This window comes from Tasmannia lanceolata, unplaced genomic scaffold (assembly GCF_043159265.1).
Source record: "Tasmannia lanceolata isolate RefF3 unplaced genomic scaffold, GAP_Taslan_0.1 ptg000015l, whole genome shotgun sequence".
Classification (NCBI taxonomy): Eukaryota; Viridiplantae; Streptophyta; class Magnoliopsida; order Canellales; family Winteraceae; genus Tasmannia; species Tasmannia lanceolata.
The window spans coordinates 45,459,028-45,486,421 of NW_027518692.1; the positions used below are offsets into that span (position 1 = coordinate 45,459,028).

Genomic DNA, 27,394 nt, shown 5'->3' on the forward strand with positions numbered 1-27,394 from the left:
ATTTTTGTCGTCTTGTGAGAACGCGTTATATCCAGTACGGTTTTTTCCGGACTGAATTTTGTGCGGAGTGCGGAGTGCGGAGTGCGGAGTGCGGAGATCCATCTTTGGGACGTGAATGTTTACGCGCGTGCTTGATCGTATTGATGGTGGGAGAATGTGTCCGTCATAAATAGGGGACACGTGGCGCAATCCGGATGGCCTCGAGATGCGTGCATCGCATTTATTGCCCCACCGCCTCTGAAAAACTATATAAGGAGGTTTACCCCCCTTCACTTTTTACTTTTTACCTTTCATCTTTTTCCTCTTCTTGCTCTGGGGGTTTCCACTTCTCAGTTCGCAGCTCGCAGTCCAAGATTGCAGATCGCAGTTCGCAGTTCGTAGCTCGCAGTCGCGTTCCAAGATCTGTTAAGGGCTCCACTCACCGGTATTCCTCTCAGCCCTTCCTTTTACTATGTCTGGTAGTACTTCCAATTCCGAGTCCGGTACGGGGTCCTCCACTAGCAGTATTTCGGAGTTTAGGATGCCTCAGGAGCCTTTTTTGGCTAGTCCGTCTGATAGGATAGACCTTGTAGATAGTGACGACGGAGGGGATAGGGATGAAGTGTTCTTAGATCTGAATGCCACTCCTCCCTTGACTGGCAGTCTCCCGCAAGCAGGAGGGAGTGTTGAGAGCGACGTTAATGAAGCGTCCACAACATTCCATCCTGGCCGGGCGGTGGAGGTGATCGCTAGAGCGCGGATGGATGCCGATCCAAAATACAACTTGCGAGCTCTAGTCGAGGAGAACTACCTCACCAGGTCTATGCTGGGAGATATCAGGGATAAATACTGCGTGCCCCCGAGATTTGAACTGAGGGCAGCTATAGAGGGAGACAGAGCCTGCAACGAGAGCCAGGATCTCTGTATTTATGAGGAGTCACTGAGGGCAGGACTCCGATTTCCGTTGCACCCCTTTTTCTCAGCGGTGCTACGTTACTACGGACTAGCCCCGGCCCAGGTAGCTCCGAACTCATGGAGATTATTAGTTGGGTTTTTATACCTCGTCCACGGTCGGTTAGAGAGGAGTGTGACTTTGTCACTGTTCCGTGCTTGTGCACACCTGAAGAAGCATAAAGAAGGGGGCTGGATCTACATTAGCCAGCGCCCTGAGCGGAAGATAATCACTGGCATTCCTTCGTCGATTCACTCGTGGAAGAATAGATTCTTCTATGTTGTGGATCAGGAGGCCAGTGAGCCCTGGTCCGTCCCTCTAGTGTGGGACACTCCAGATACCTCAAAACTGAGTCGAAAGCCGCTCCTCGAAGGTGAGGACAGGATAACATTCGCCTTGATGCGGAAGGAGATCGAGCAATCGGGCCTCATCCGTTGTAAGGAGTTTTCTGAAGAGGCGATTCTGGTCGGGCTGGGCGTGAGTGCCGCGACTCCAGGACGTATGTAGCTAGACTTGTCTATGCAATCTGTTTATTTTTTATATACTTGCTTCTGACCGTTGGCTGCTCATTTGTCTTGCAGAGATGAAGAAACAATCAACCGTCGAGAAAATCAGGCAGGGAGTTCAACCGCGGGCACAAGAAGGTGCTCAACAGGCGCAGCAGGAGCGCCAGAAGAGAAAAGCGACTGTGCTGGGGAGTCCGGCCCCGTCGCAGGGCATTCCTCCCCCATCCCAGAGGCCCAAGACTAAGGTGAAGCTAATAGGCCCCTTTGCTCAGGGCGGTGGCTCTTCTAAGTCCGGTGGTGCTTCTACCGGAGCCGGTTCTGGGGCTCGCCCTCCTGCGGGGATTAGTGAGCAAGTCTTTCGACCCAATTGGGCCGTTCTGAAGGATGACACTGCCTTAGGCGAGAGCCGGGTAGCAGCAGAGCTTATGAGCAAGTGTTTGCTGCAGAAGGACAAGCAACAGGTCCTTTACGAGCCGCCCGCTACAGGAGAGGAAGCTGTGTTGTCCTCCGCTTACCAGGTAAGGAAGTAGTGCTTCGATTTGCTAACTTTCTGCCCATTTCTTCCTTTCACCATACTGATGCCTGTTTCTTTCGGTTCTTTCTTCAGATCTGTAGACACCCCATTTTGATCGGACCCAAGTTCGCTATGCTTGGGCAAAACCCCATCCAATCATCTCCGCCATGTTTCGCATTTTTTCCGTTAAGTGTTGAGAGAGATTATTCATAAGAATCCGAGCAAAAGAGAATTTGGATCCGTTTGGTGGGCCCGCCTTGAGCATTTGTTTAGATTTGGATCAAACAGGGGGGCCCGCACATTGTTTTAGTGAAAAATGAGTTTTGAACTACTTCGATCCAACGCCTAAAGATGACCATCAAGAGAACGGTCAAAATCTCAGAGAAGTCGTTTTAACAACCAATTTTGTTACGATCATCAAGTTGAGTTATTCAGATAAGCCTACAGAAATGATTTAGAGGGGCGCAGCAAATCTACATTATGTTGCATCAAATGAACCAGTTCAGACCATTCTATCGAAATAATTTGGGTCCACATCTATTCCATGTTGAGGCCCACCAAACGATCCGAACCATTCTTGAAAATGATTTTTGAAGTTGTGGATCGTCAAATTGATGGTTGAAATTATTCTAATTAGAATTAATTTTGTGGCACAACTAATTTGCAATATGGATCATCCAAATGGATGGTTTAGATCATCCAATGGGAGAGACTCAGGGGGCCCACATTATGAGTGATCCAAGCCTATCACTTGATAGCCAATTATTTGAATGCTTCAGATCATCCCATAGAAGAGATTTTCGAGGGTGCAACCAACTTACATTTCAGCCCATCAATTGTACAGATCAGATCAGCCCATTGAAATAATTTAGGAGGGCACAACCTGCCTAGGTTGGGACCCATCAATTGGATGGTCTGGATCGTCATAGAGGAATGATTTAAGGGGGCGCAATCCATATAGGCAATGGCATATTGCTTGGACGGTCTAGATCATATGGCAAATGATTTAAGAGAAGAAAAGGGTTGCTTGTACAACACTTCATGGAGGGGTATTTTATTAATTAAAGCTAAATATAAAAAAAAATTTGTTGAAAGAGGGCACACGGTTTTGAACATGGGAATGGGTGTGGTGTTGTTTAAAATAGCAATTTAAAAAAAAAAAGGAAAAAAGAAAGAAAAGGGAAGCATGTTGTGATTGAAAAGGTAGCATTTTTTCTTTTCCCTTACATGGAGCCACATGGTTTTGAACATGGGAATGGGTGTGGTGTTGTTTAAAATAGCAATTTAAAAAAAAGAAAAGAAAGAAAAGAGAAGCATGGTGATTGGAAAGGTAGTATTTTTCTTCTTCCCTTGCATGGAGCCATACGGTTTTCAATTTGAGAAATAGTATAATGATGAGTGCATGCTTAAAATATCAATTTTAAAATGATTGCATCACATTTGCTAAAATAAAAAAATTGCTTTGCAAAATGTGGATGGCATCTTCTATACACTATTTAGGGAACAACTAATATTTTATGGAAAGAGGCTTTGATTCTTAATTGAACCTACCCTTAATTGAAGGATGGAGGAGAGGGATAGAAAAAGAGAGAACTCATTCTCGTAGGGAGAAAACAGAGGGAAGGAGATAAAAAAAAACAAAGGAATTCCCACTCCCTCCTACCTTAGAAAAATTTGATCCCCTTCCCACTTGCATATGGCCTAACTGGGCTCCCTTCCATTCCTTAGCATAGCCCGAAACCCACTATCTCAACCGATATCCATTAAACCCTCTACCACCATCTCTTCCACCTTCATCTCTAACACCAAAACCCTCTTCTTCTACTTTATTCCATAACAGCCACCTGAGCTACCCTCTAATTTGGAAATCTGCCCCAACCCATAACCGTGCCTCTTCTTCTTCTACTTCCGACTCCTACCTCCGGTCCTCCACCATTTTGTCATCACTAGGGGGCTGATTGAATCCGGCAAAAAATTCACAACCCGATCTAACTCCGGCGAGACTCCGTGCATCTGGTAATCTCTATTCACAGCGACTACTTCATCGTTTAGTCTGCTGCACATATTGGGGTATGTAGGGTACTTGTGCATGAGTTATTCTCATATGTATGGACTGTTTATAACAGATTTCTGCTGCATGTATTGGTTTGTAGGGTACTTGTGCATTATTTGTTCTCATACGTGTGAACTGTGTATAGCAGATCTATAGGGAGGACTAGTTGTTTGCACATCATTTCAGCTCCTATTTCTGTGTATAAAAATCAGTTTATTCACTTCATTTCAGCCCCACTGTTTTAGCACAATTCTGTCCATGGTTCCCCTCCCGAATCAGTCCCAGTTCTTTCACAACCCGGTCCATGTTGCTGCCCCAGGTTTGCACCCTATTGCTACCTCCGTTTCAGCACAGATTCACCTCTATTTCAGCCTCATTGCTGCCCTTGTTTTAACATAAATGCTGTCCATACTGCTGCTCCCTGTTTCAGCACAGTTTTCACCCATGATTCACCCCATTTTTAAGCGCATCTCTGCCCCAATTTGAGGCACGATTCTGCCCACAGTTCGGTCCATGCTGCTGTCCCAGTTTTGGCACAAATCTGTCCCTATATTCAGCCATGTTTAGCACAAAAATCTGTTCACAACTCACCCTTGTCTTAGCACAAATTATGTCCCCACTTCAGTCCATGTTGCTGCCCTTGTTTTGGGATAAATTCATTCCATGTTGCTGTCCCAGTTTTGGCACAAATCTGTCCCATAGCTCAGCCTCGGTTTTATGCACATTCCTAAACACATTTCAACCCCTGTCTTAAGCACTATTTAGCCCATCAACCAAACTCATCTCATTTTATTCCACCAATTCAGTTTTATGTCCAAGGGGTGAATAAGTCACTGGTAATGCATTCGTTTACATATTTAGTTTACTACACTGGTGTAAGGGCTGTTTGTTAACCCACTGGAAGTTCGTTTTTATTGTGTTTGAAAGGAAAACTGTTATCGTTCATCTTCATTATCTTAAACTGACAAGTACTGTATCTCCTTTCCATTGTGCTTGAACTGAAAATCAAAATCAAGGTCGGTCCATCTAGAAACTTATATTGTGCCTGTCCTTGAGTGATTCACTTTGTGATTTCCACGGTGTTGTCAAATGAGTTTTGGTCCTATGCTCTGCCTTTAATTGAGAATTGTGGAATGGTTTTGCATGCATTTAGGAATTCGTTTTTCTCAGTGGCTAATGTATGTATGTCTGTGTGCGTGAGTGTGTGTTGTGTATATATGTGAACATATGTCTGCGTATATATATATGTGTGTGTATGGGTGTGAGTGAGTGTGTATTCTCCTAGGTATGGTGATCTTTGCTGTCCAGTTATGAATTTTTTCCTTTCTCGACCTCAAATACTCAAAACTTTTAAAAAAGCAAACATATCAATCTTGTAGATCTCGTCAAGCCGGTCAGTTCGACATATGGCGGCCCAAATTTGGCCAAAAGACGAGAGAGTTATGCTCGTTTAAAGTTTAGTCCATAATGATATTTTTGTTCCAAGTGTTTTAGAAATTATCGTGTCGAGTAATTTTTGGGCTGCTTCTGATCGGAATTGCTCAAAAATGTCAACTGGAAAAGTGTTTGTTATAATGTTTCCTAAAACTGTCTTATTGAGCAAATGTTTCCATAAATGCTTTTTAATATGTCAAAAACGACTTGCAAGCTTCATTTTTTTTAAACAAACTGTCATTTCTGCAACAGCAGCTTGCTGGCCATTTTTAGGCTATTCCAGATCTGTTTCGTCCAAAGCCATACAAAGAAAAAATGTTCTTCACAAGATTTTCTAATACTTTGTCCTTGAGTGAATTTTTCCAGAAGCGATGTTTTAAGTGTCAAAACTGAGCCCGAACTTTCAGTTAAAACGCTAATATGTCTTTTAATGGCGATGGATCGGAAGAGGCCATTTTCCGGACACTTCTGGCTAGATCCGAACAAACTGGTCAACTGAGAGAATGTCATTCATGCTGAGATCTACAATTTTGATTGGTAGAGTTTTTGATGGTTTTGATGTTTGAGGGGTCTAAAAGTCAGTTCAAAGTTGCACTTTTAACATTATATGTCATGATTGTGCTATTTCTTGAAAATCATGGACAATATGAGCTCTATTTAATTTTAATGAGTGTTCGGGATGTTTTGAGTTTGCTAGCAAGTCACAAATCGTATATTGAATCATTCCCATGATTTGTTTGGCATTTTTGACCATTTTTGGTGAAAATTACATGTTAGGTGGAAATTTTACCTTTTCTATTTTTTTTTAGATTGTTTTGAGCCTATATTGATTCTAATGCTTGTATCAGGGCGATGAAGGCGCTAGCCCAAGCCCATCCTTAGGGGACTTGCTCAGTCCAAGTAGCATACCCCTCCTTTGTATATAGGAGACTTGCCCAGTCTCATTCTCTTGCTTAACCTCCTCTTTGTGCGCCGGTTGGTTTTGGGAGAACATCATACTCGGCTTGGCTTCATACCCCTACCCTTATGGGTATTGGGTCGCACATTTGTTGCACCCTAGGGCTAGGTAGCTGTCCGGCCCGGTTGGGTGTTTTACCTTTGCCAAATATGCACAGGGTCTCTTATTCCTTTTTACGTCATTTGTGTCTCGGAGACAAGCCTTGTCTCCTATAGAGAGTTTCCCCTTTAGGAGGCTTACCTAGCCTCATGTTAGAATAACCCTTCCTCCTGGCGAGTCTTTGACTCATTTTTACCCCTTTCTTGGTAGTGTTTTTAGTGAGTCTCTGACTCATTTGTGCTCCTTTTTTTTAGTGTGTTAGTTAGTAGTTCGCCTTTAGATTTGTTGTCATTCATCCTTGTTTGAGACTAACTCAGTCTTATTAGAGCTTTGCTTGCTTGGGATCTTGGATCGTTTTCTCTCTTCTTGGGACGCTATCTTTCTTGTTGTGGTTTGTCTCTTTGAGACGCTAGTTGCTTATTCAAAGTTTCTCCTTTTGCTTTAGGGCTTTGCCCTAGTTTGTGGTTGTTCTTGCGTGTTCCCTTTAAGAGTGAATTCATCTAAAGGTCCCGAGCATTGGAAAAGCTTTAAAATCCAAAAACATGTGAAAACTTTAAAAATATCAAAAACATTTGAAAATATAAAAAACCTTAAAAAATCTGAAGTGTGAGTGTTTCTTTTAGAAGCGTAGTTTGAGAGTTCGTTTCGAACTACGTTGGCTTGATCCTCTTCCGAGGTACGTAGTGCAGCTTGGGATTTACATCCCAAGTCCAGCCAAACTTTTTTGTAAATAAATGTTTTAAACCTTCTTCAAAAACCTTTAAAATCTTGTTTTCAAAAGATCTTCCTCTAGAGTTAGGAGTTTCTCCTAGATAGAGAGTTTTAGAGTTAGGGTTTTTCTTTTGATAGGTTGTTTGATTGTTTGTTTGCTGTGTGCTTGTTTTAGAGTTAGGGGTCTGTCCTAGAGTTATAGGAGCGCCTCCGTCCGGTCAGTTGGCGATTCACATCGCCGACTGATGACTAGGTCTTGGATACGTTAGCGATCCCTTGGTTTTCCTTAGGACACACAGCCTAGCTACACATAGGTTGTAGGAACCACCTGCATTAGCTTAGGGCTAACCTGCATTTAGCTAGGACATATAGGGTGTCCTAAAATCTACAATTCACTGGAATTTAAATAATCGTTCAAGAAGCTTTAATAATTAGTCCGGTCTTTTAGATCGAGTCTAGGATAGAGGTCTAGGTGTCTTAGGCATCCTAGCTTAGAATAGGTACGAAGAACTACGTTGCCTTGATTCTCGTGGAGGCGGGGATACGTAGGCTTCTTTGGATGAATACCAGACCATCCGAGGACTCGGGCTAATAATTTAGAGTCTTAGGATTTGTTGTATTGTTATTGTGTGTTTTGATGTGTTTTTCTTATTTTCTAGTACTGATCCTATACCTTTTAGCTATAGCTTGCATGTGTTTGCACATCAGAACTTAGACACCCATTAGGCATGTCACTCATAACCTAGCTATGCTTAGGTGCCACATCTTTCATTTTATTTTATGTGTGCTTATTATTTTATCCTCAGGAAATGCATGCTTAGGTAGACGAATCCTGAGGATTGTTCCCATTTCACATGATTTTTACCCAAACTTCTTTGGAGTTAATAATAAATGGCATAAGAGACCAGGTGCTTGCACTTGGGCGAATTGGGGGCGCCTAACCCCTTCCCCATTCGTCATCAGGTACGGACCTTTTGTATCTCTGGTTATCCATTGCAAACAGAGCATTTGTTTTGGTTCCATGGCATGTCCATGGATGGCGACTCTGAGTTATTTTTCAGATATATCTTGGTTTCGAGCCCTGGCTCCAGATCAGGATGTATCTCTTTCTTTTTATATCGCCACTCATGCTATGCTGTGAGGGTGGCATCCGTTTCGAGAGTTCCTTGGCAGAGCTCTCCTTCACGTTGTGGAGATCTTAGAGGATTGCAGGAGGGATCTCGCGTCCCTCGGCACCGTCCTCAGGATCGGGGTCCACAGATTGGCGACTCTGCTGGGGAGTTCTTGAAACATTGCCTAACTCTATAAAAATGCCATTTTTACAAACTTCGGAGAAATTTGAGCTAAAATCATTTTAAATGGGAATTCTATCGTTAGAATCCAGGGGCACCAGATAGGTGCGTAATTAAAACAAGGGATTCACACACTGCACATCATATGTTATCATATTGTTTATTCTTTACTTATTTCATTGTTTTTCATTATTATTGGCTCCACGGGATAGATTGAATGCGTGCCCGACTGGGATGTCATTACACCCTGATGGTACTGTTGAATCTATTTCCAAGCTATGCGCCGGTGCTGCAGCCGTAAACACTGGGCGTACTTGTGTTTACAGCAGCCGATGAGCAATGAAGCATACTATGTATAACATTGGGCGTACTTTTGTTATACATATTAAGTATGTTTCATACGCATAGTACCCATTAGATTGAGTCCGGAGCCCTATTTTGTTTGATATATTATGTATATACTTACTGACTTAGTGAAACCTAACTAGGAAGTACCCGTGTTTATATAAGTATATTACATTCATATAAGGTCGAACATGTGTTGCTCACACATGTGGAGCCTAGAGTTAGGAGCTTTGTCCCATTTGTAGACTAGGGTAGCTCATTTTACATGGCTACAACACGGTCCTAGTTCACTCATCAGTCTGTCTTGAGTCGAGACTTCCTTGACTCCGCTAGATTAGAATTAGGGCTGGTGCCCCTGGTTAGGATTTGTGTGTATGTATATATGCCTATATATACTGATTATGTATATTAGGGTTCTCCTCTTAAGTTAGAGTTCCTTATTCATTTCAATTGGTTATATCCATTCGTTATTCGGATTTAGATCTAGTCAATGGCTTTTGCTTGCCATATCCTTGACCTGGTTTTGTCCTTTGATCTGTTGATTATAGGATTTGACCCGTTGTCATATATGCTCTCACCTTTGGTCGGTCCTTCATTTGGTCACCTTTATCTGGTAACCATATTCCGAATTTATCCTACCACCGTTGTTCATATATTGAGTTGTGGGAATCCTTTGTCTAGCCGTTATGCTGCCGGATTTTATCCAGAATATTTTGAGCATGATCGCTATCTCTTTGAGTTAGGAAATCCATGAGTTTACCCTACCTTACTTCCTTGTTTAGCGTCGTTATGCTGCCGGATTTGGTCCAGAACATTTTGAGCATAACCGCTATTTCTTAGAATTAGGAAAACCATGAGTTTGCCTTACCTTGACTTCCTTGTATAGCCGTTGTGCTGCCGAATTTTTCGCAACACATGTTGAGCATGATTGCTATCCTTTGGAGTCAGTCTACTTTGTCTTGATTCCCATATATACATTGCTCAGTAGGATTAGATCCTTACCTGTTTTGTCTTGAGATCTGGCCGATAGCTCGTTCGCTGTCCTTATGACCATGGTCTAGCATGATTGATCCTCTTGATCGTACAGTTAATGGTATTCATCACCAGATTTAGATCCGGTTTATGACCTACTTCTGTCATCTTATGGCCGTGGTTTATTTTTCTGATCTATTGGCTACCTCTCATCTTTGATGAAAAATTCATTATCACAGAGTTCATCTTTTTAATGAAATTGATTTTCAGATTACCCTGGTCATTTGTCTATGCAAAGTTATCCCCATTCTCTCCTGATCTTTGTCCTATCTGAATTTTAGGTCGGATCATGGCGAATAATTTGTTAGACAAGTGGATAGCTGAGACTGTTAAATCTTTTCCGTTGAGATGTGAAGAAAGGAGTGTGGCCGAGCGTTTCATCAGTTCTTTTACCCATCTGAATAGTCGTGGTATAAATTGGAAGTTTCTTCAAGCAGCTGCTGGATTTTGGGACCCTGTCTTCCATGTCTTTCGATTTGGATCTTTTGAACTTTGTCCTGTATTTGAAGATTGGTGTGCCTTGCTAGAGCTTCCTCCTGAGGGACTTTGGATCCGACCTTCGAGCATAGACTCTCCTCATGATCTCTTTCGCAGATTATTCGAAAATAAGGTTGTGAAAACTCTGCATTGCTTAACAGAGAGAAATGTGCAATTTCAGACCCTCATTGAGTTGTTTTCCAAAAACGTCGATCCTACTGACTCCCGTTTTCAGGAGTGTCGACGTAATGCGTTAGTCTTTGTTGTCTTTGCACGCCATGTCCTTCGCAGAGACTCTAGTGCCGCCCCTTTCACTTTGTTGGCGATAGTAGATCAGATAAATGAGGGGAGAAATCCTGTCCCTACAATGCTAGCCGAAACCTTTTATGGCTTAGACCTCATTGCTAGTAAAAAGGTGCAGGATAATTTTTTCGGATGTGCTAAGCTGTTATATGTGTGGCTATGTGAGAAACTCACTATCCTTCAGCCACAAAACAGCATTGAGTACACTCTTAAGAGTTTTCATTCTTGGAAGACAAAGGTTAAGCAATCTCAGCTTAATGAATGGCGCCATTGGCTGCAGAATGTAAGGGAAAACCAATTTCATTGGGTGAGTCAATCATGTCCACAAATTATCACCAGCACCTACCCATACTCATTTGTTTATCTTATGGGTTTAGAGAAATCATCTTTCTATGCACCTTTGTGCTTCCCTTGTCAGATTACCGCACACTCTTGTACTCCTAAGGTTATCACACCACCTAGCTGTGAAAACCTTACTCCTGATCTCATTGCATCCATAGTAGCTGCTTGGAGAGACAAAATCGCGGAGAGGAGATCTGCTTTCGCATCTAAACTTCGGAAGGGAGAAATACTGGAGGAGCCTGCAAACAAGAGAGCTCGGATCGAAGAGCTTTGAAGATTCCTTTTCATGAAATTGTCATTTTAATTTCTTCAAATTTCATTGTAAATGGTTACTTTCATCCAATTGTTAACAAAGACTAATGTTTTGATTGTAACTACATTTTGACTATTGATCAATGGAATAGCATTTATGTCTTTCTCTTATCTTATTTGGTACAGAATACTTTATCTCAATGCTTATCGTTTTAATTTAGTATGTTAATTTCCAATACAGGATTCTAAAATCGAGCAAACATCGCTCCCTCAGGTGTCAGTCAACCTGCATGGTCTAGACAGTCAACCACGTCTAGACTCATTCGTCAATTTGAACCGTTAACCTTACCTGAACAATCTGCATCCTCTTTATCTGAATCATCTGAATCCCTAGAGTCTGTCCAAATGGCTGAACCCAATGATGCGCTAACTAAAATTCAAGAGATGATGGTGAATCTTACCCGGGATATGGCCTTTATGAAAGAGGAGATGGCCCAAATGAAAGCCCAGTCTAATGAAAAGGTCTCTACTTCTAGAGCACCTACGGTTCAACCCCCTCCCGCTATACCGGCAAATCCGAGCCCTGCAAATTTGAACCACCCTTTCATTTCACCAGTAGACGTCGACCTAGAGGAAGGGCAGTATGCTGAAGAATATTGCATTCCAGATGTGGCCCGATATAATAAAGAAAAACAGGTAGCTGATCAATTGGAGAAGCTGACAAAAGAAATGGAAAGCTTGAAGCATCAAGGCCCAAAGCAGTTCGATATATCTGAGCTGATAATGTCTCCGGGAGCCACCTTGCCCCCTAAATTCAAAACCCCCGATTACGACAAATATGATGGGACTGGATGTCCCCGGAATCATATGAGATGGTTTATTGAGATGTCGCAGCAGTGTGGGCTATCTCCTGAGCAAATGGCCAGGGTCTTTCCAATGTCTCTTACTGGGGTGGCGAAGAAGTGGTTTCTACGTCGAAAGCCCGAAGAGGTGAAGACCTTACAAAGCATCTCCAACAAATTTGTAGAGCAGTTTTCTATGGAAGAGGGGATAGAGGTTACCAAAAGGGATCTCAAGCAGTTAAAGCAAGGTCCTCTGGAGACCTTTACCTTTTTCATCCGTCGTTGGCGTCGAAAGTCTGCCCAGCTAAGCGAGAGGCTATCAGAAGAAGATCAGATCAAGCTGGTGATCAAGGGTTTGTCGCCGCAGTATTTCCATTTTTTGTCCCCTCAGCATTACACCGATTTTGACCATCTAATTAAGACTGGGACGAGGACTGAGGATGCAATAGCTAAGGGTCTGAGGGCCAGGCTCCCATCAGAGATCAGGGAAGGAAAGAGACCCGTGGTCGCACAGAAAGAAGTTGACCACGTAAACTATGTTCGCCCGGAGGCCAGGACTGTAACAGAGGTGGCGAGACCAGCCCCAGCCCCAGTAGAACAAAAACCTCTGAGGCACTTTGATCCGCTCCCATACCCTTTACCTCTGATTCTGAAAAAGTTGATAAGGGATAAGAAAATCAGGCTACCTGAAATTAGGCCAGTACCTAACCCGTTACCCCCATATTGGAGAGCAGACCAGTATTGTGAATACCACAGAAATTCGGGTCACCTCACTGAAAGATGTCTGGCCTTAAAGCATGCGCTCCAGACTATGTTAGAGAACGGAAAGCTTGAGGTGGAAAGGCCCAATGTAACTCGGAATCCCCTTCCCAATCATCGTGCAATTCCTCCTCCTGCGACGAATGCCATTTTTGTCGAGGAGCCAGTTCTTGATCCATCCATTCTCATTTGTGCAATCACTCCTGATGAGCCTTATATTCTAAGGTTTGATCCTGAGGAGATCGAAGAGATGGAAAGAGAAAGGTCTTATGCCCTCTGGAGGGGGAGTACCAGCTTGACAGAGGCGTCCTCTCCATATGTCCTTCGATGTGAAGATGTCGAGGCAGAAAAGAAAACGCCTTATGTTCTAAGGATGGGTGATTTTGAAGAAGAGGAGGTAATTGAAACTCCGTATGTTCTGAGAATAGATGCAGATGATTTGCTTCTGTTAGAAGATCAGTGTGACGAGCTTCGTCATGTTACCAGGGGTGGCCGTGTGTTCAAGCCCGCGGAATTGAGAGCAGAAAACCCTGCAGAAGCAGTAAGAGCAGCTGAGAATCAGGGGCAGAGTAGGCCGAGTGCAGATGAGGAAGAAGATAATCTGTTGAAGCAGCTGAAGAAGACCCAAGCAAACGTTTCCATTTGGGGCCTACTTATGTCTTCGTCTAAGCACAGGAAGGTTGTACTCAAGGAGTTGAATGCTGCTCAGGTGTCAACTGAGATCACTCCCGATGAGTTAGTAAGCCTAGTCGCGGTAACTAGGACTTCCAAGGTAATATCTTTCACGGACGATGATTTACCTCCTGAAGGGAGTGACCATGCCCGTTCACTCAAAATTACTGTGATCTGCAACAAGAAAAGGGTACCCGAAGTACTAGTCGACAATGGGTCCGCTCTGAATATTTGTCCTCTAAGTACTGCAGCAACTTTGGGCTTCGGGCCCGGGGATTTCATTCCTTCTGAGCAGGGTATATTAGCGTATGATGGCACCCGGCGAGATGTCATCGGAACCCTGGCCACTGAAATCCAGATTGGAGGAGAAGACTTCGACATCGAATTTCAAGTATTGGACATTAAGGCTTCTTTCTTGCTGTTATTGGGTCGACCTTGGCTGCATAAGGTCGGAGTTATCCCTTCTACCCTTCATCAAAAGTTGAAGTTTGTTCATAACGGCAGGGTAGTGACTGTAAAGGGTGACCCGGACTTAGAGATTGGGCAGATTTCACAAGAGCTAGTAGTTGGGAAGGAAGCCGATGTCAGCTTGACAGGTTTTTCACTGGAGGTGTCGGTCATATCCATGAAAGAAGCCATGGGCGAGGAAGTTTTCTTCTTGACTAGCACCAACTCGAATGTAGTCAGGATGATCCGTAAACAAGGTTATATTCCGGGCGCAGGGCTGGGCAAATATCATCAAGGCCCTACTGAGTGGCCTGTGATCAGAACTTTCAATGGTCTCTTTGGCCTGGGATATGAGCCGACCGAGCAGGAGGTCAAGGAAATGAAAAGATACATGCTGAAATGGGCCGAGTGCCGCCGCCGGGGACTAGAATTGCCTATGGGATCAATCAGTCTGGTCAGAAACGGCATTTTCAGAAAAGAGGGGGCAGATTTTCCATTTTGCGGGTTTGCTGAGCCATGGACCGATGATGTGACAGGGCAGAGGTTTCCGGGTTTCGAAATATTCTTTAACCTGGAGTTATCAGAAGCGCCAATGAGTGTTCGGATTACTGAGGAAGCATCGGAAACTGATTGGGCCGATGTTTTAGAGCCGAGCTGTCTGAATGTCATGTTTCAGATTGAATATCCAGTGGTTGGCAGTGAGACCGAAGCGTCAGAGGTGGCAGTGATAGGCAGAGATGCATTCATTCTGAACCCCGCAGAGTTAATCACCCCAGCCGAGGGACCCTTGACCAACTGGACCTCCCAGGTTTTACCTCGAGTAGTCTTTCAGTATAGTCCCGTTTCCTCAAAAGAGTCAGTAGTCTCTAAGTATACGTCTACTTCCCAGTCTGATATTGAGTTTGTTTATTCTAACGATTCTTTTGATGCAGGTACCGTAGAAGTTGGATCTGGTTCCGGAGTCGGTGACAAGTCTCTTTCTAATAAGGTCGAGTCCAAGAGTACTTTAGATGATGAGTTTATTTCTTCAACTGCACATATGCCAGCGTTGGTTGAGTTCAATGTTGAGTTGTCTGTTGAGTCTTTGAATACATCGTTAAAGTCCAATGCAATGCCTGCTGTGGGCTATTCCATTCTTGATGTAACCAATTCTATGAATGAAATGAAAGACTCTTTTACATACATTCCTGTTTCTGTTTCTCCTGTTTCCATTTCAAGTACTGAATCTGCTCTTAAAACTGATAATATTAATAATGATAATCAAGATTCCTCCTCTGACGAGGATGCCGACGAAACTCCCCTTGAAATCAAACATATGATTCAACAAGAGGAGAGTCGCCGAGCAAGACCGCTCGAAGAGGAAATTGAAACTGTAAATATTGGTGACGAAACCTTAATTCGGGAAATACGAATTGGCAAAACTTTATCTCCCGAAGAGCGTGAGGAATTAATCACTTTACTTAAGGAGTTCAATGAGGTTTTTGCTTGGTCTTATGATGACATGCCGGGATTGAGCGAAGACATTGTCCAGCATCGATTGCCTCTAATCCCTGGCGCAAAGCCAAAGAAGCAAAAACTTCGAAAACTTAAAACAGAATGGGAGTTAAAAGTTCATGATGAAGTTAAAAAGCTATTGGAAGTAAAATTCATTCAAGTTGTTGAATATCCAGAATGGCTAGCGAATATAGTGCCGGTGCCCAAAAAGGACGGAAAGGTCAGGATGTGTGTGGACTTCAGGGACCTCAACAAAGCAAGCCCGAAGGACGATTTTCCGCTTCCGAACATTGATCTTCTGGTGGACAATACAGCTGGTCATGCTCTGTTATCTTTTATGGATGGGTTTTCAGGATATAATCAGATTAAGATGGCGCCAGAAGATATGATCAAGACAGCGTTTACTACTCAGTGGGGAACTTACTGTTACAGAGTAATGCCTTTTGGGTTGAAGAATGCAGGTGCTACTTATCAGAGAGCTGCAACTACTCTTCTTCATGATATGATCCACAAAGAAGTCGAGGTCTATGTAGATGATATGATCGTCAAGGGAAAGACTCGACCAGAGCATACTGTCGCTTTAAGAAAATTCTTTGAAAGAATCAGAAAGTATCAGCTTCGTCTAAACCCCAGCAAGTGTGTATTCGGGGTTACTTCAGGAAAGCTACTTGGATTCATGGTGAGTGAAAGGGGAATCGAAGTAGATCCTCAGAAAATCAAAGCGATTCAGGAGATGGAACCGCCGAGGACCGAAAAGCAGATCCGAGGTTTTCTCGGGAAAGTTCAGTATCTGAGACGGTTTATAGCTCACCTGACCATGACCTGTGAGCCTATTTTCAAGCTTCTGAAGAAGAATTCATCGAAGAAATGGACCGAAGAGTGCCAGGTGGCTTTTGAAAAGATTAAGCAGTGTTTATCCTTACCTCCTGTTTTATCCCCAGTCATCCTGGGTCAGCCATTATTGTTGTATTTGTCCATCACAGATACGGCGATGGGTTGTATGCTTGCTCAGCAAGATTCAGGGTCAAAGAAGGAAAGGCCAGTATACTACATCAGCAAGAAGATGCTAGAATACGAAGTGAAATATACAATCTTGGAGAAGACCTGTCTAGCATTAGTTTGGGCAACTCAGAGGCTCCGGCATTACTTGTTATCAAGTAAAGTACTTCTGCTTTCACGAATGGATCCGTTGAAGTATCTGTTTGAGAAGCCTGCTCTTACTGGAAGAACCGCAAGGTGGCTGTTATTGTTATCTGAGTTCGACATTACTTATGTCACTCAGAAGTCTGTTAAAGGGCGGGTCATTGCAGAACAGTTAGCTGATTCCCCTGTGGAAGAGAATGCATTCCTAAAGGTTGAATTTCCCGATGAAGAGATTATGGATGTTGAAGAAGATACTCCAAATACCAGATGGACAATGTATTTTGATGGTGCAGTCAATAACCAAGGTCAGGGAATAGGAGCAGTACTCGTATCACCTCAGAAGGAGTATATTCCTATATCTATCAAGTTGCAGTTTGAGTGCACCAACAACATGGCCGAGTATGAAGCTTGTATTGCCGGACTGGAGGCAGCCTTAGCTTTGCAGATTCAAGACATTGATGTGTTTGGAGATTCCATTTTGATCATTTGCCAGACTAATGGAAAATGGAAGACTCGGGAAGATAAATTGATCCCGTATAATGTATATCTCGAATCTTTGGTCCAGAAGTTCAGGAGCATTACGTTCACTCACTTGTACAGAACAAAGAATCATTTTGCTGATGCTTTGGCTACACTGGCTTCTATGTTAGACATTTCAGCAACAATGGAGGTCCAGCCACTTACAGTGCGACTGCAATGGGAACCAGCACATGTGAACGTTATCGAAATAGCAGCCAGGTGCCCAGATGGAAAGCCCTGGTATACAGACATCGGGAATCTCATATCTGGTGAAGGGCATCCACCTGAGGCTTCTGGAAAAGAGCGAAGAACCCTTCAGAAATTAGCTGCCAATTTTGTTATTTGTGGTGATCAGTTATATCGCAGATCCTTTGACGGAATCCAGCTTTTGTGTGTTGATGAAGACAAAGCAGTTGAGCTTATCGAGCAGACCCATGAGGGAGTTTGTGGACCTCATATGAATGGGAAAATGTTGTCAAGAAAGATTTTGAGACTTGGATTCTATTGGCCCACAATGGAAGCAGACTGCTTCGCATTTGTGAAGAAATGCCATAAGTGTCAAGTCTATGCAAATCTTATTCATGTACCTCCTTCGGAGTTGCACTCTATGACTTCTCCATGGCCATTTTCAGTATGGGGAATTGACATAATTGGGAAGGTTCATCCGAAGTCTTCGAGCGGGCATGAATACATTCTGGTCGCAATTGATTACTTTACGAAATGGATTGAAGCCGCTTCATATGCTTCTATTACTTCGAATACAGTTGCAAAGTTCATCCGTGCCAACATTATTTGCAGATATGGAGTACCTCATGAGTTAATCTCAGATAATGGTTCTCACTTCAAGAAGAAAGTAGCGCACTTGTGTGAAGAGTTTAAAATAAAGCATCACAAGTCGTCTCCTTATAGGCCGCAGACGAATGGAGCCGTTGAAGCAGCAAATAAGAACATCAAGGTAATCATCAGCAAGATGACAGAAACTTATAAAGACTGGTCAAACAAGCTTCCTTATGCTTTGTGGGCTTACAGGACGTCGATCAGATCTTCTACAGGTGTCACTCCATATTCTTTAGTGTATGGAATGGAAGCAGTTTTGCCTGTTGAACTCAGAATCTCATCTCTAAGAGTGATGATAGAGGCAAGCTTGCCAGAATCTGAATGGGCGAAGGCCAGACATCAAGAACTGCAGATGATAGATGAGAAGAGGTTACGAGCTCTGTACCATATCCAGGGGTATCAAAGGCGGATTGAAAGGGCGTTCAATAAGAAGGTTCGTGTCCGAGATTTGAAGCCAGGGGATCTTGTCTTGAAGTCCTATAGGGCACCGGTATTTGATCCAAGAGGGAAGTTTCGTCCAAATTGGTCTGGTCCTTATATTGTCGATGAAGTCCTGCCAGGAAAAGCCGTAAGACTCCTCAATGAAAATGGAGAAAAATTAACAGAACCTACAAACCTGGATCAGTTAAAGAAATATTACGCCTAAAACACTGGAAGGCCATCTTTGGACGACTTGAGCCTGTTAAGCCAATAGCCCAGATTTCAAAAATGAAAACCCCTTTTTGCTAAACTCCTTTGAGCCAAAAGCAAAATCTCTTTATCAAACTTAAACCAGGGGCATCTTTTATGACTCTCGTCATAAAAGATATTAACCTCGAACTACGCGGGACCTGATTCCCATTTTCTTTGGGGATACGTAGGCAGTCTGGAGGATCCAGATTCGGTCTAATTGCTCACAACTTACCAAATGTTATCCTGTTTGAACCCGAGCCTACCTAAAAGTCCTTCTGGTGTTATTGGCCCAGGTTTGTAAAAAAAAAGAGAAAAGAAAAATGATGGAGTCTTGGACCCGCTAGACTGAAAACCCGCAAGGGCGTTCTAGGCAAAAGTTAGGGTCATTCACCCGCTAAGTTGAAAACCCGAAAGGGCGGCTTAGGCAAAAATCAGGGTGCTAAGCCTGCTGGATGGAAAAAGCTGCAAGGGCAGACAGTCCAGACAAAAATTAAGGCGTGCGGTCCGCTGAATCGAAACCCTAGAAGGGGCAATTCGGTATGGCAGTGATTTCACAGAGGATGGCTTTTGAAAGCCGATTGTGCTTCCGTTTTGGGCATTACATCAGAGTCTGAGTAAGCGCCAGCATAATTTCTTTCGATACTTCTTCAAGTTAAAGTGGTTAAAGCTAAGTAATCCAAAGGAGGTAATAACCGTGACTGAAATACCGAAAAGAGGAATGAAACACTTTTAGATGCGGTATTCAAAAGATCCTAAGAGCGGTAGACTGTTACCACCTTAAACATTTATCAAATTAAGAAGCAGATTCAGTCTCTTTTAGAGTCTATGTAGTGCATTTGTCAAAGTTTTCGTCTGTCATTTGTCAAAGTCTCGTTTATCGTGTGTCAAAATCTTTCATTGTCAGGTCAAAGTCAGGTCTTTAAGGTCAACTTTAGCCTTTACTTCTCTTGAGGCTGGGGTGATAAGCTTTAAAAGTAAGAAGTTGCATCTCCTGCGGACAGAGCCGAACAGAGCAGAGTTCAGAAGGGGCAACTTTTCAAGTTTATTCGGAATGTTATCACGAAGTGCAGGAGGAAGAATGCTTTGAGCAGAACCCATTTTCCTATATTTGTAAAAGCTTTGTAACCTCAAGCATTTCTTTGAAATGAAAGCCTTTCAGTTGAACCCTTGCGTTTGGCTCTCTTATGAATCTTGTAATGGAAATAAAATCATACTAGGGGCATCTTTTATGCCTTGGTTTCCCAAGTCATAAAAGACGTCGAACAAAACTTTAGAGTTGAGATGGCTATTCTTGTCAAAAAAAAGATAAGAGAAGCTCAAACATCCCTTTTCGAGCTAGGCTCCTTGATCAATTTCTTCAGAAAAATCCAATCCTCGTTGGAATTTAAAATTGAGTTTTGCATTTTTCAAAATATAGGCTGAGTTTTGGTTTATTTGTTTAAAGGGACCAATGCCCGCGAGATTTCGTCAAATACCTTTGAGTTATACCTGTGGTAAAGGTTATGATTTCCAGATCTATTCCAGCTATGCTATGTTTTAGCTATCTTTCCTCCCCTCTGATCTCTGGGAGGTTATGATAGGAGCGACCTGACCATCATTTTTTAGAATAAAAAGCTTGAGATATCATCCTCTCCGGTCTTGAAAATTTGAGTCTTCTCAAATATTCTCTACCCGTCCTGTAATCCGGTATTGAAAGTTTGAGTCTTCTCAAACATTCTTTACCCGTTTTGAAATCCGGTATTGAAAATTTGAGTCTTCTCAAATATTCTCTACCCGTCTTGTAATCCGGTATCGAAAATTTGAGTCTTCTCAAATATTCTCTACCCGTCTTGTAATCCGGTATTGAAAGTTTGAGTCTTCTCAAACATTCTTTACCCGTTTGAAATCCGGTATTGAAAATTTGAGTCTTCTCAAATATTCTCTGCCCGTCTTGTAATCCGGTATTGAAAGTTTGAGTCTTCTCAAACATTCTTTACCCGTTTTGAAATCCGGTATCGAAAATTTGAGTCTTCTCAAATATTCTCTACCCGTCTTGTAATCCGGTATTGAAAGTTTGAGTCTTCTCAAACATTCTTTACCCGTTTGAAATTCGGTATTGAAAATTTGAGTCTTCTCAAATATTCTCTACCCGTCTTGTAATCCGGTATTGAAAGTTTGAGTCTTCTCAAACATTCTTTACCCGTTTGAAATCCGGTATTGAAAATTTGAGTCTTCTCAAATATTCTCTACCCGTCTTGTAATCCGGTATTGAAAGTTTGAGTCTTCTCAAACATTCTTTACCCGTTTTGAAATCCGGTATTGAAAATTTGAGTCTTCTTAAATATTCTCTACCCGTCTTGTAATCCGGTATTGAAAGTTTGAGTCTTCTCAAACATTCTTTACCCGTTTTGAAATCCGGTATTGAAAATTTGAGTCTTCTCAAATATTCTCTACCCGTCTTGTAATCCGGTATTCAAAGTTTGAGTCTTCTCAAACATTCTTTACCCGTTTTGAAATCCGGTATTGAAAATTTGAGTCTTCTCAAATATTCTCTACGCGTCTTGTAATCCGGTATCGAAAGTTTGAGTCTTCTCAAACATTCTTTACCCGTTTTGAAATCCGGTATTGAAACTTTGAGTCTTCTCAAACAATTCTTTACCCGTTTTGAATGATCTGGCTCTCGATTCCAGGATAAAAACTCGATATATCTCCTTGGCTCCTAGCTTTGCTAAGTTATAGCCATTGTTTCTTCCTTCGACCTCTAACTTTGTTATGTTAGGTGTTTTCTGGCTATCGACTCCAGGATAAAACCTCGATGTATCTCTTTCGTCCTAGCTTTGCTATGTTATAGACTTTGTTTCTTCCTTCGACCTCTAACTTTGTTATGTCAGGTATTTTCTGGCTGTCGATTCCAGGATAAAAACTCGGTGGTAAAATGAAAACTCTTTGAGTGATTGGAATGATTTGTTTGTTTGTTTGGTTGGTGCTCTTTGAGCAATTGTTATGTTTACTTTGGCTTAGCCTGAAAAAAAAAATAGTGTGTGTGTTTGTGTTTTTATAATCGTTCCTTCATCTTTGTTAAATAGTTTAGATAGTTGAGTCATGAGTATTAGAGAGAGACTATCTCATTGAGATGTCATGTTTGCCGAGTTAAGAGTCAATGAGAGGCCATTGCCTTATTTGCTTCTAAATTTTGATTTTTGTTGTCATGTATTTTACTGTTTTGCTTTTGCAAATATCGTTCTTAGAACCAAAAAAAAAAAAAAAAAAAAAAAAAAAACAAAACAAAAAAATTGGTTTGCTTTGTTTTCGGGTCGATCAAAATGCGTTGTCTGTTCAGCTTTGCCATTCGCGTGTTACACACGCTCTGCCAAAGAGGGGCATCTGTAGACACCCCATTTTGATCGGACCCAAGTTCGCTATGCTTGGGCAAAACCCCATCCAATCATCTCCGCCATGTTTCGCATTTTTTCCGTTAAGTGTTGAGAGAGATTATTCATAAGAATCCGAGCAAAAGAGAATTTGGATCCGTTTGGTGGGCCCGCCTTGAGCATTTGTTTAGATTTGGATCAAACAGGGGGGCCCGCACATTGTTTTAGTGAAAAATGAGTTTTGAACTACTTCGATCCAACGCCTAAAGATGACCATCAAGAGAACGGTCAAAATCTCAGAGAAGTCGTTTTAACAACCAATTTTGTTACGATCATCAAGTTGAGTTATTCAGATAAGCCTACAGAAATGATTTAGAGGGGCGCAGCAAATCTACATTATGTTGCATCAAATGAACCAGTTCAGACCATTCTATCGAAATAATTTGGGTCCACATCTATTCCATGTTGAGGCCCACCAAACGATCCGAACCATTCTTGAAAATGATTTTTGAAGTTGTGGATCGTCAAATTGATGGTTGAAATTATTCTAATTAGAATTAATTTTGTGGCACAACTAATTTGCAATATGGATCATCCAAATGGATGGTTTAGATCATCCAATGGGAGAGACTCAGGGGGCCCACATTATGAGTGATCCAAGCCTATCACTTGATAGCCAATTATTTGAATGCTTCAGATCATCCCATAGAAGAGATTTTCGAGGGTGCAACCAACTTACATTTCAGCCCATCAATTGTACAGATCAGATCAGCCCATTGAAATAATTTAGGAGGGCACAACCTGCCTAGGTTGGGACCCATCAATTGGATGGTCTGGATCGTCATAGAGGAATGATTTAAGGGGGCGCAATCCATATAGGCAATGGCATATTGCTTGGACGGTCTAGATCATATGGCAAATGATTTAAGAGAAGAAAAGGGTTGCTTGTACAACACTTCATGGAGGGGTATTTTATTAATTAAAGCTAAATATAAAAAAAAATTTGTTGAAAGAGGGCACACGGTTTTGAACATGGGAATGGGTGTGGTGTTGTTTAAAATAGCAATTTAAAAAAAAAAAGGAAAAAAGAAAGAAAAGGGAAGCATGTTGTGATTGAAAAGGTAGCATTTTTTCTTTTCCCTTACATGGAGCCACATGGTTTTGAACATGGGAATGGGTGTGGTGTTGTTTAAAATAGCAATTTAAAAAAAAGAAAAGAAAGAAAAGAGAAGCATGGTGATTGGAAAGGTAGTATTTTTCTTCTTCCCTTGCATGGAGCCATACGGTTTTCAATTTGAGAAATAGTATAATGATGAGTGCATGCTTAAAATATCAATTTTAAAATGATTGCATCACATTTGCTAAAATAAAAAAATTGCTTTGCAAAATGTGGATGGCATCTTCTATACACTATTTAGGGAACAACTAATATTTTATGGAAAGAGGCTTTGATTCTTAATTGAACCTACCCTTAATTGAAGGATGGAGGAGAGGGATAGAAAAAGAGAGAACTCATTCTCGTAGGGAGAAAACAGAGGGAAGGAGATAAAAAAAAACAAAGGAATTCCCACTCCCTCCTACCTTAGAAAAATTTGATCCCCTTCCCACTTGCATATGGCCTAACTGGGCTCCCTTCCATTCCTTAGCATAGCCCGAAACCCACTATCTCAACCGATATCCATTAAACCCTCTACCACCATCTCTTCCACCTTCATCTCTAACACCAAAACCCTCTTCTTCTACTTTATTCCATAACAGCCACCTGAGCTACCCTCTAATTTGGAAATCTGCCCCAACCCATAACCGTGCCTCTTCTTCTTCTACTTCCGACTCCTACCTCCGGTCCTCCACCATTTTGTCATCACTAGGGGGCTGATTGAATCCGGCAAAAAATTCACAACCCGATCTAACTCCGGCGAGACTCCGTGCATCTGGTAATCTCTATTCACAGCGACTACTTCATCGTTTAGTCTGCTGCACATATTGGGGTATGTAGGGTACTTGTGCATGAGTTATTCTCATATGTATGGACTGTTTATAACAGATTTCTGCTGCATGTATTGGTTTGTAGGGTACTTGTGCATTATTTGTTCTCATACGTGTGAACTGTGTATAGCAGATCTATAGGGAGGACTAGTTGTTTGCACATCATTTCAGCTCCTATTTCTGTGTATAAAAATCAGTTTATTCACTTCATTTCAGCCCCACTGTTTTAGCACAATTCTGTCCATGGTTCCCCTCCCGAATCAGTCCCAGTTCTTTCACAACCCGGTCCATGTTGCTGCCCCAGGTTTGCACCCTATTGCTACCTCCGTTTCAGCACAGATTCACCTCTATTTCAGCCTCATTGCTGCCCTTGTTTTAACATAAATGCTGTCCATACTGCTGCTCCCTGTTTCAGCACAGTTTTCACCCATGATTCACCCCATTTTTAAGCGCATCTCTGCCCCAATTTGAGGCACGATTCTGCCCACAGTTCGGTCCATGCTGCTGTCCCAGTTTTGGCACAAATCTGTCCCTATATTCAGCCATGTTTAGCACAAAAATCTGTTCACAACTCACCCTTGTCTTAGCACAAATTATGTCCCCACTTCAGTCCATGTTGCTGCCCTTGTTTTGGGATAAATTCATTCCATGTTGCTGTCCCAGTTTTGGCACAAATCTGTCCCATAGCTCAGCCTCGGTTTTATGCACATTCCTAAACACATTTCAACCCCTGTCTTAAGCACTATTTAGCCCATCAACCAAACTCATCTCATTTTATTCCACCAATTCAGTTTTATGTCCAAGGGGTGAATAAGTCACTGGTAATGCATTCGTTTACATATTTAGTTTACTACACTGGTGTAAGGGCTGTTTGTTAACCCACTGGAAGTTCGTTTTTATTGTGTTTGAAAGGAAAACTGTTATCGTTCATCTTCATTATCTTAAACTGACAAGTACTGTATCTCCTTTCCATTGTGCTTGAACTGAAAATCAAAATCAAGGTCGGTCCATCTAGAAACTTATATTGTGCCTGTCCTTGAGTGATTCACTTTGTGATTTCCACGGTGTTGTCAAATGAGTTTTGGTCCTATGCTCTGCCTTTAATTGAGAATTGTGGAATGGTTTTGCATGCATTTAGGAATTCGTTTTTCTCAGTGGCTAATGTATGTATGTCTGTGTGCGTGAGTGTGTGTTGTGTATATATGTGAACATATGTCTGCGTATATATATATGTGTGTGTATGGGTGTGAGTGAGTGTGTATTCTCCTAGGTATGGTGATCTTTGCTGTCCAGTTATGAATTTTTTCCTTTCTCGACCTCAAATACTCAAAACTTTTAAAAAAGCAAACATATCAATCTTGTAGATCTCGTCAAGCCGGTCAGTTCGACATATGGCGGCCCAAATTTGGCCAAAAGACGAGAGAGTTATGCTCGTTTAAAGTTTAGTCCATAATGATATTTTTGTTCCAAGTGTTTTAGAAATTATCGTGTCGAGTAATTTTTGGGCTGCTTCTGATCGGAATTGCTCAAAAATGTCAACTGGAAAAGTGTTTGTTATAATGTTTCCTAAAACTGTCTTATTGAGCAAATGTTTCCATAAATGCTTTTTAATATGTCAAAAACGACTTGCAAGCTTCATTTTTTTTAAACAAACTGTCATTTCTGCAACAGCAGCTTGCTGGCCATTTTTAGGCTATTCCAGATCTGTTTCGTCCAAAGCCATACAAAGAAAAAATGTTCTTCACAAGATTTTCTAATACTTTGTCCTTGAGTGAATTTTTCCAGAAGCGATGTTTTAAGTGTCAAAACTGAGCCCGAACTTTCAGTTAAAACGCTAATATGTCTTTTAATGGCGATGGATCGGAAGAGGCCATTTTCCGGACACTTCTGGCTAGATCCGAACAAACTGGTCAACTGAGAGAATGTCATTCATGCTGAGATCTACAATTTTGATTGGTAGAGTTTTTGATGGTTTTGATGTTTGAGGGGTCTAAAAGTCAGTTCAAAGTTGCACTTTTAACATTATATGTCATGATTGTGCTATTTCTTGAAAATCATGGACAATATGAGCTCTATTTAATTTTAATGAGTGTTCGGGATGTTTTGAGTTTGCTAGCAAGTCACAAATCGTATATTGAATCATTCCCATGATTTGTTTGGCATTTTTGACCATTTTTGGTGAAAATTACATGTTAGGTGGAAATTTTACCTTTTCTATTTTTTTTTAGATTGTTTTGAGCCTATATTGATTCTAATGCTTGTATCAGGGCGATGAAGGCGCTAGCCCAAGCCCATCCTTAGGGGACTTGCTCAGTCCAAGTAGCATACCCCTCCTTTGTATATAGGAGACTTGCCCAGTCTCATTCTCTTGCTTAACCTCCTCTTTGTGCGCCGGTTGGTTTTGGGAGAACATCATACTCGGCTTGGCTTCATACCCCTACCCTTATGGGTATTGGGTCGCACATTTGTTGCACCCTAGGGCTAGGTAGCTGTCCGGCCCGGTTGGGTGTTTTACCTTTGCCAAATATGCACAGGGTCTCTTATTCCTTTTTACGTCATTTGTGTCTCGGAGACAAGCCTTGTCTCCTATAGAGAGTTTCCCCTTTAGGAGGCTTACCTAGCCTCATGTTAGAATAACCCTTCCTCCTGGCGAGTCTTTGACTCATTTTTACCCCTTTCTTGGTAGTGTTTTTAGTGAGTCTCTGACTCATTTGTGCTCCTTTTTTTTAGTGTGTTAGTTAGTAGTTCGCCTTTAGATTTGTTGTCATTCATCCTTGTTTGAGACTAACTCAGTCTTATTAGAGCTTTGCTTGCTTGGGATCTTGGATCGTTTTCTCTCTTCTTGGGACGCTATCTTTCTTGTTGTGGTTTGTCTCTTTGAGACGCTAGTTGCTTATTCAAAGTTTCTCCTTTTGCTTTAGGGCTTTGCCCTAGTTTGTGGTTGTTCTTGCGTGTTCCATTTAAGAGTGAATTCATCTAAAGGTCCCGAGCATTGGAAAAGCTTTAAAATCCAAAAACATGTGAAAACTTTAAAAATATCAAAAACATTTGAAAATATAAAAAACCTTAAAAAATCTGAAGTGTGAGTGTTTCTTTTAGAAGCGTAGTTTGAGAGTTCGTTTCGAACTACGTTGGCTTGATCCTCTTCCGAGGTACGTAGTGCAGCTTGGGATTTACATCCCAAGTCCAGCCAAACTTTTTTGTAAATAAATGTTTTAAACCTTCTTCAAAAACCTTTAAAATCTTGTTTTCAAAAGATCTTCCTCTAGAGTTAGGAGTTTCTCCTAGATAGAGAGTTTTAGAGTTAGGGTTTTTCTTTTGATAGGTTGTTTGATTGTTTGTTTGCTGTGTGCTTGTTTTAGAGTTAGGGGTCTGTCCTAGAGTTATAGGAGCGCCTCCGTCCGGTCAGTTGGCGATTCACATC

At 41.9% G+C, this 27,394-nt stretch overlaps 3 protein-coding genes across 4 annotated transcripts in view; all 3 read left to right on the top strand.

The window, feature by feature from the left end:
- The window catches only part of LOC143847561 (protein BOBBER 1-like), a 78,718-nt gene that overhangs the window by 1,966 nt on the left and 49,358 nt on the right, over positions 1–27,394 (top strand). The window lies entirely within an intron of this gene.
- Positions 13,192–15,153, top strand: LOC143846096 (uncharacterized). Its single transcript, XM_077354512.1, has 2 exons — positions 13,192–14,777; positions 14,902–15,153. The coding sequence occupies exons 1-2, from the start codon at positions 13,224–13,226 to the stop codon at positions 14,908–14,910; spliced, it is 1,563 nt and encodes a 520-aa protein (XP_077210627.1). The 5' UTR covers positions 13,192–13,223; the 3' UTR covers positions 14,911–15,153.
- LOC143892022 (uncharacterized) lies at positions 15,834–17,941 on the top strand. The gene is made up of 4 exons (XM_077396499.1): positions 15,834–15,896; positions 16,746–16,978; positions 17,207–17,567; positions 17,924–17,941. The coding sequence occupies exons 1-4, from the start codon at positions 15,834–15,836 to the stop codon at positions 17,939–17,941; spliced, it is 675 nt and encodes a 224-aa protein (XP_077252614.1).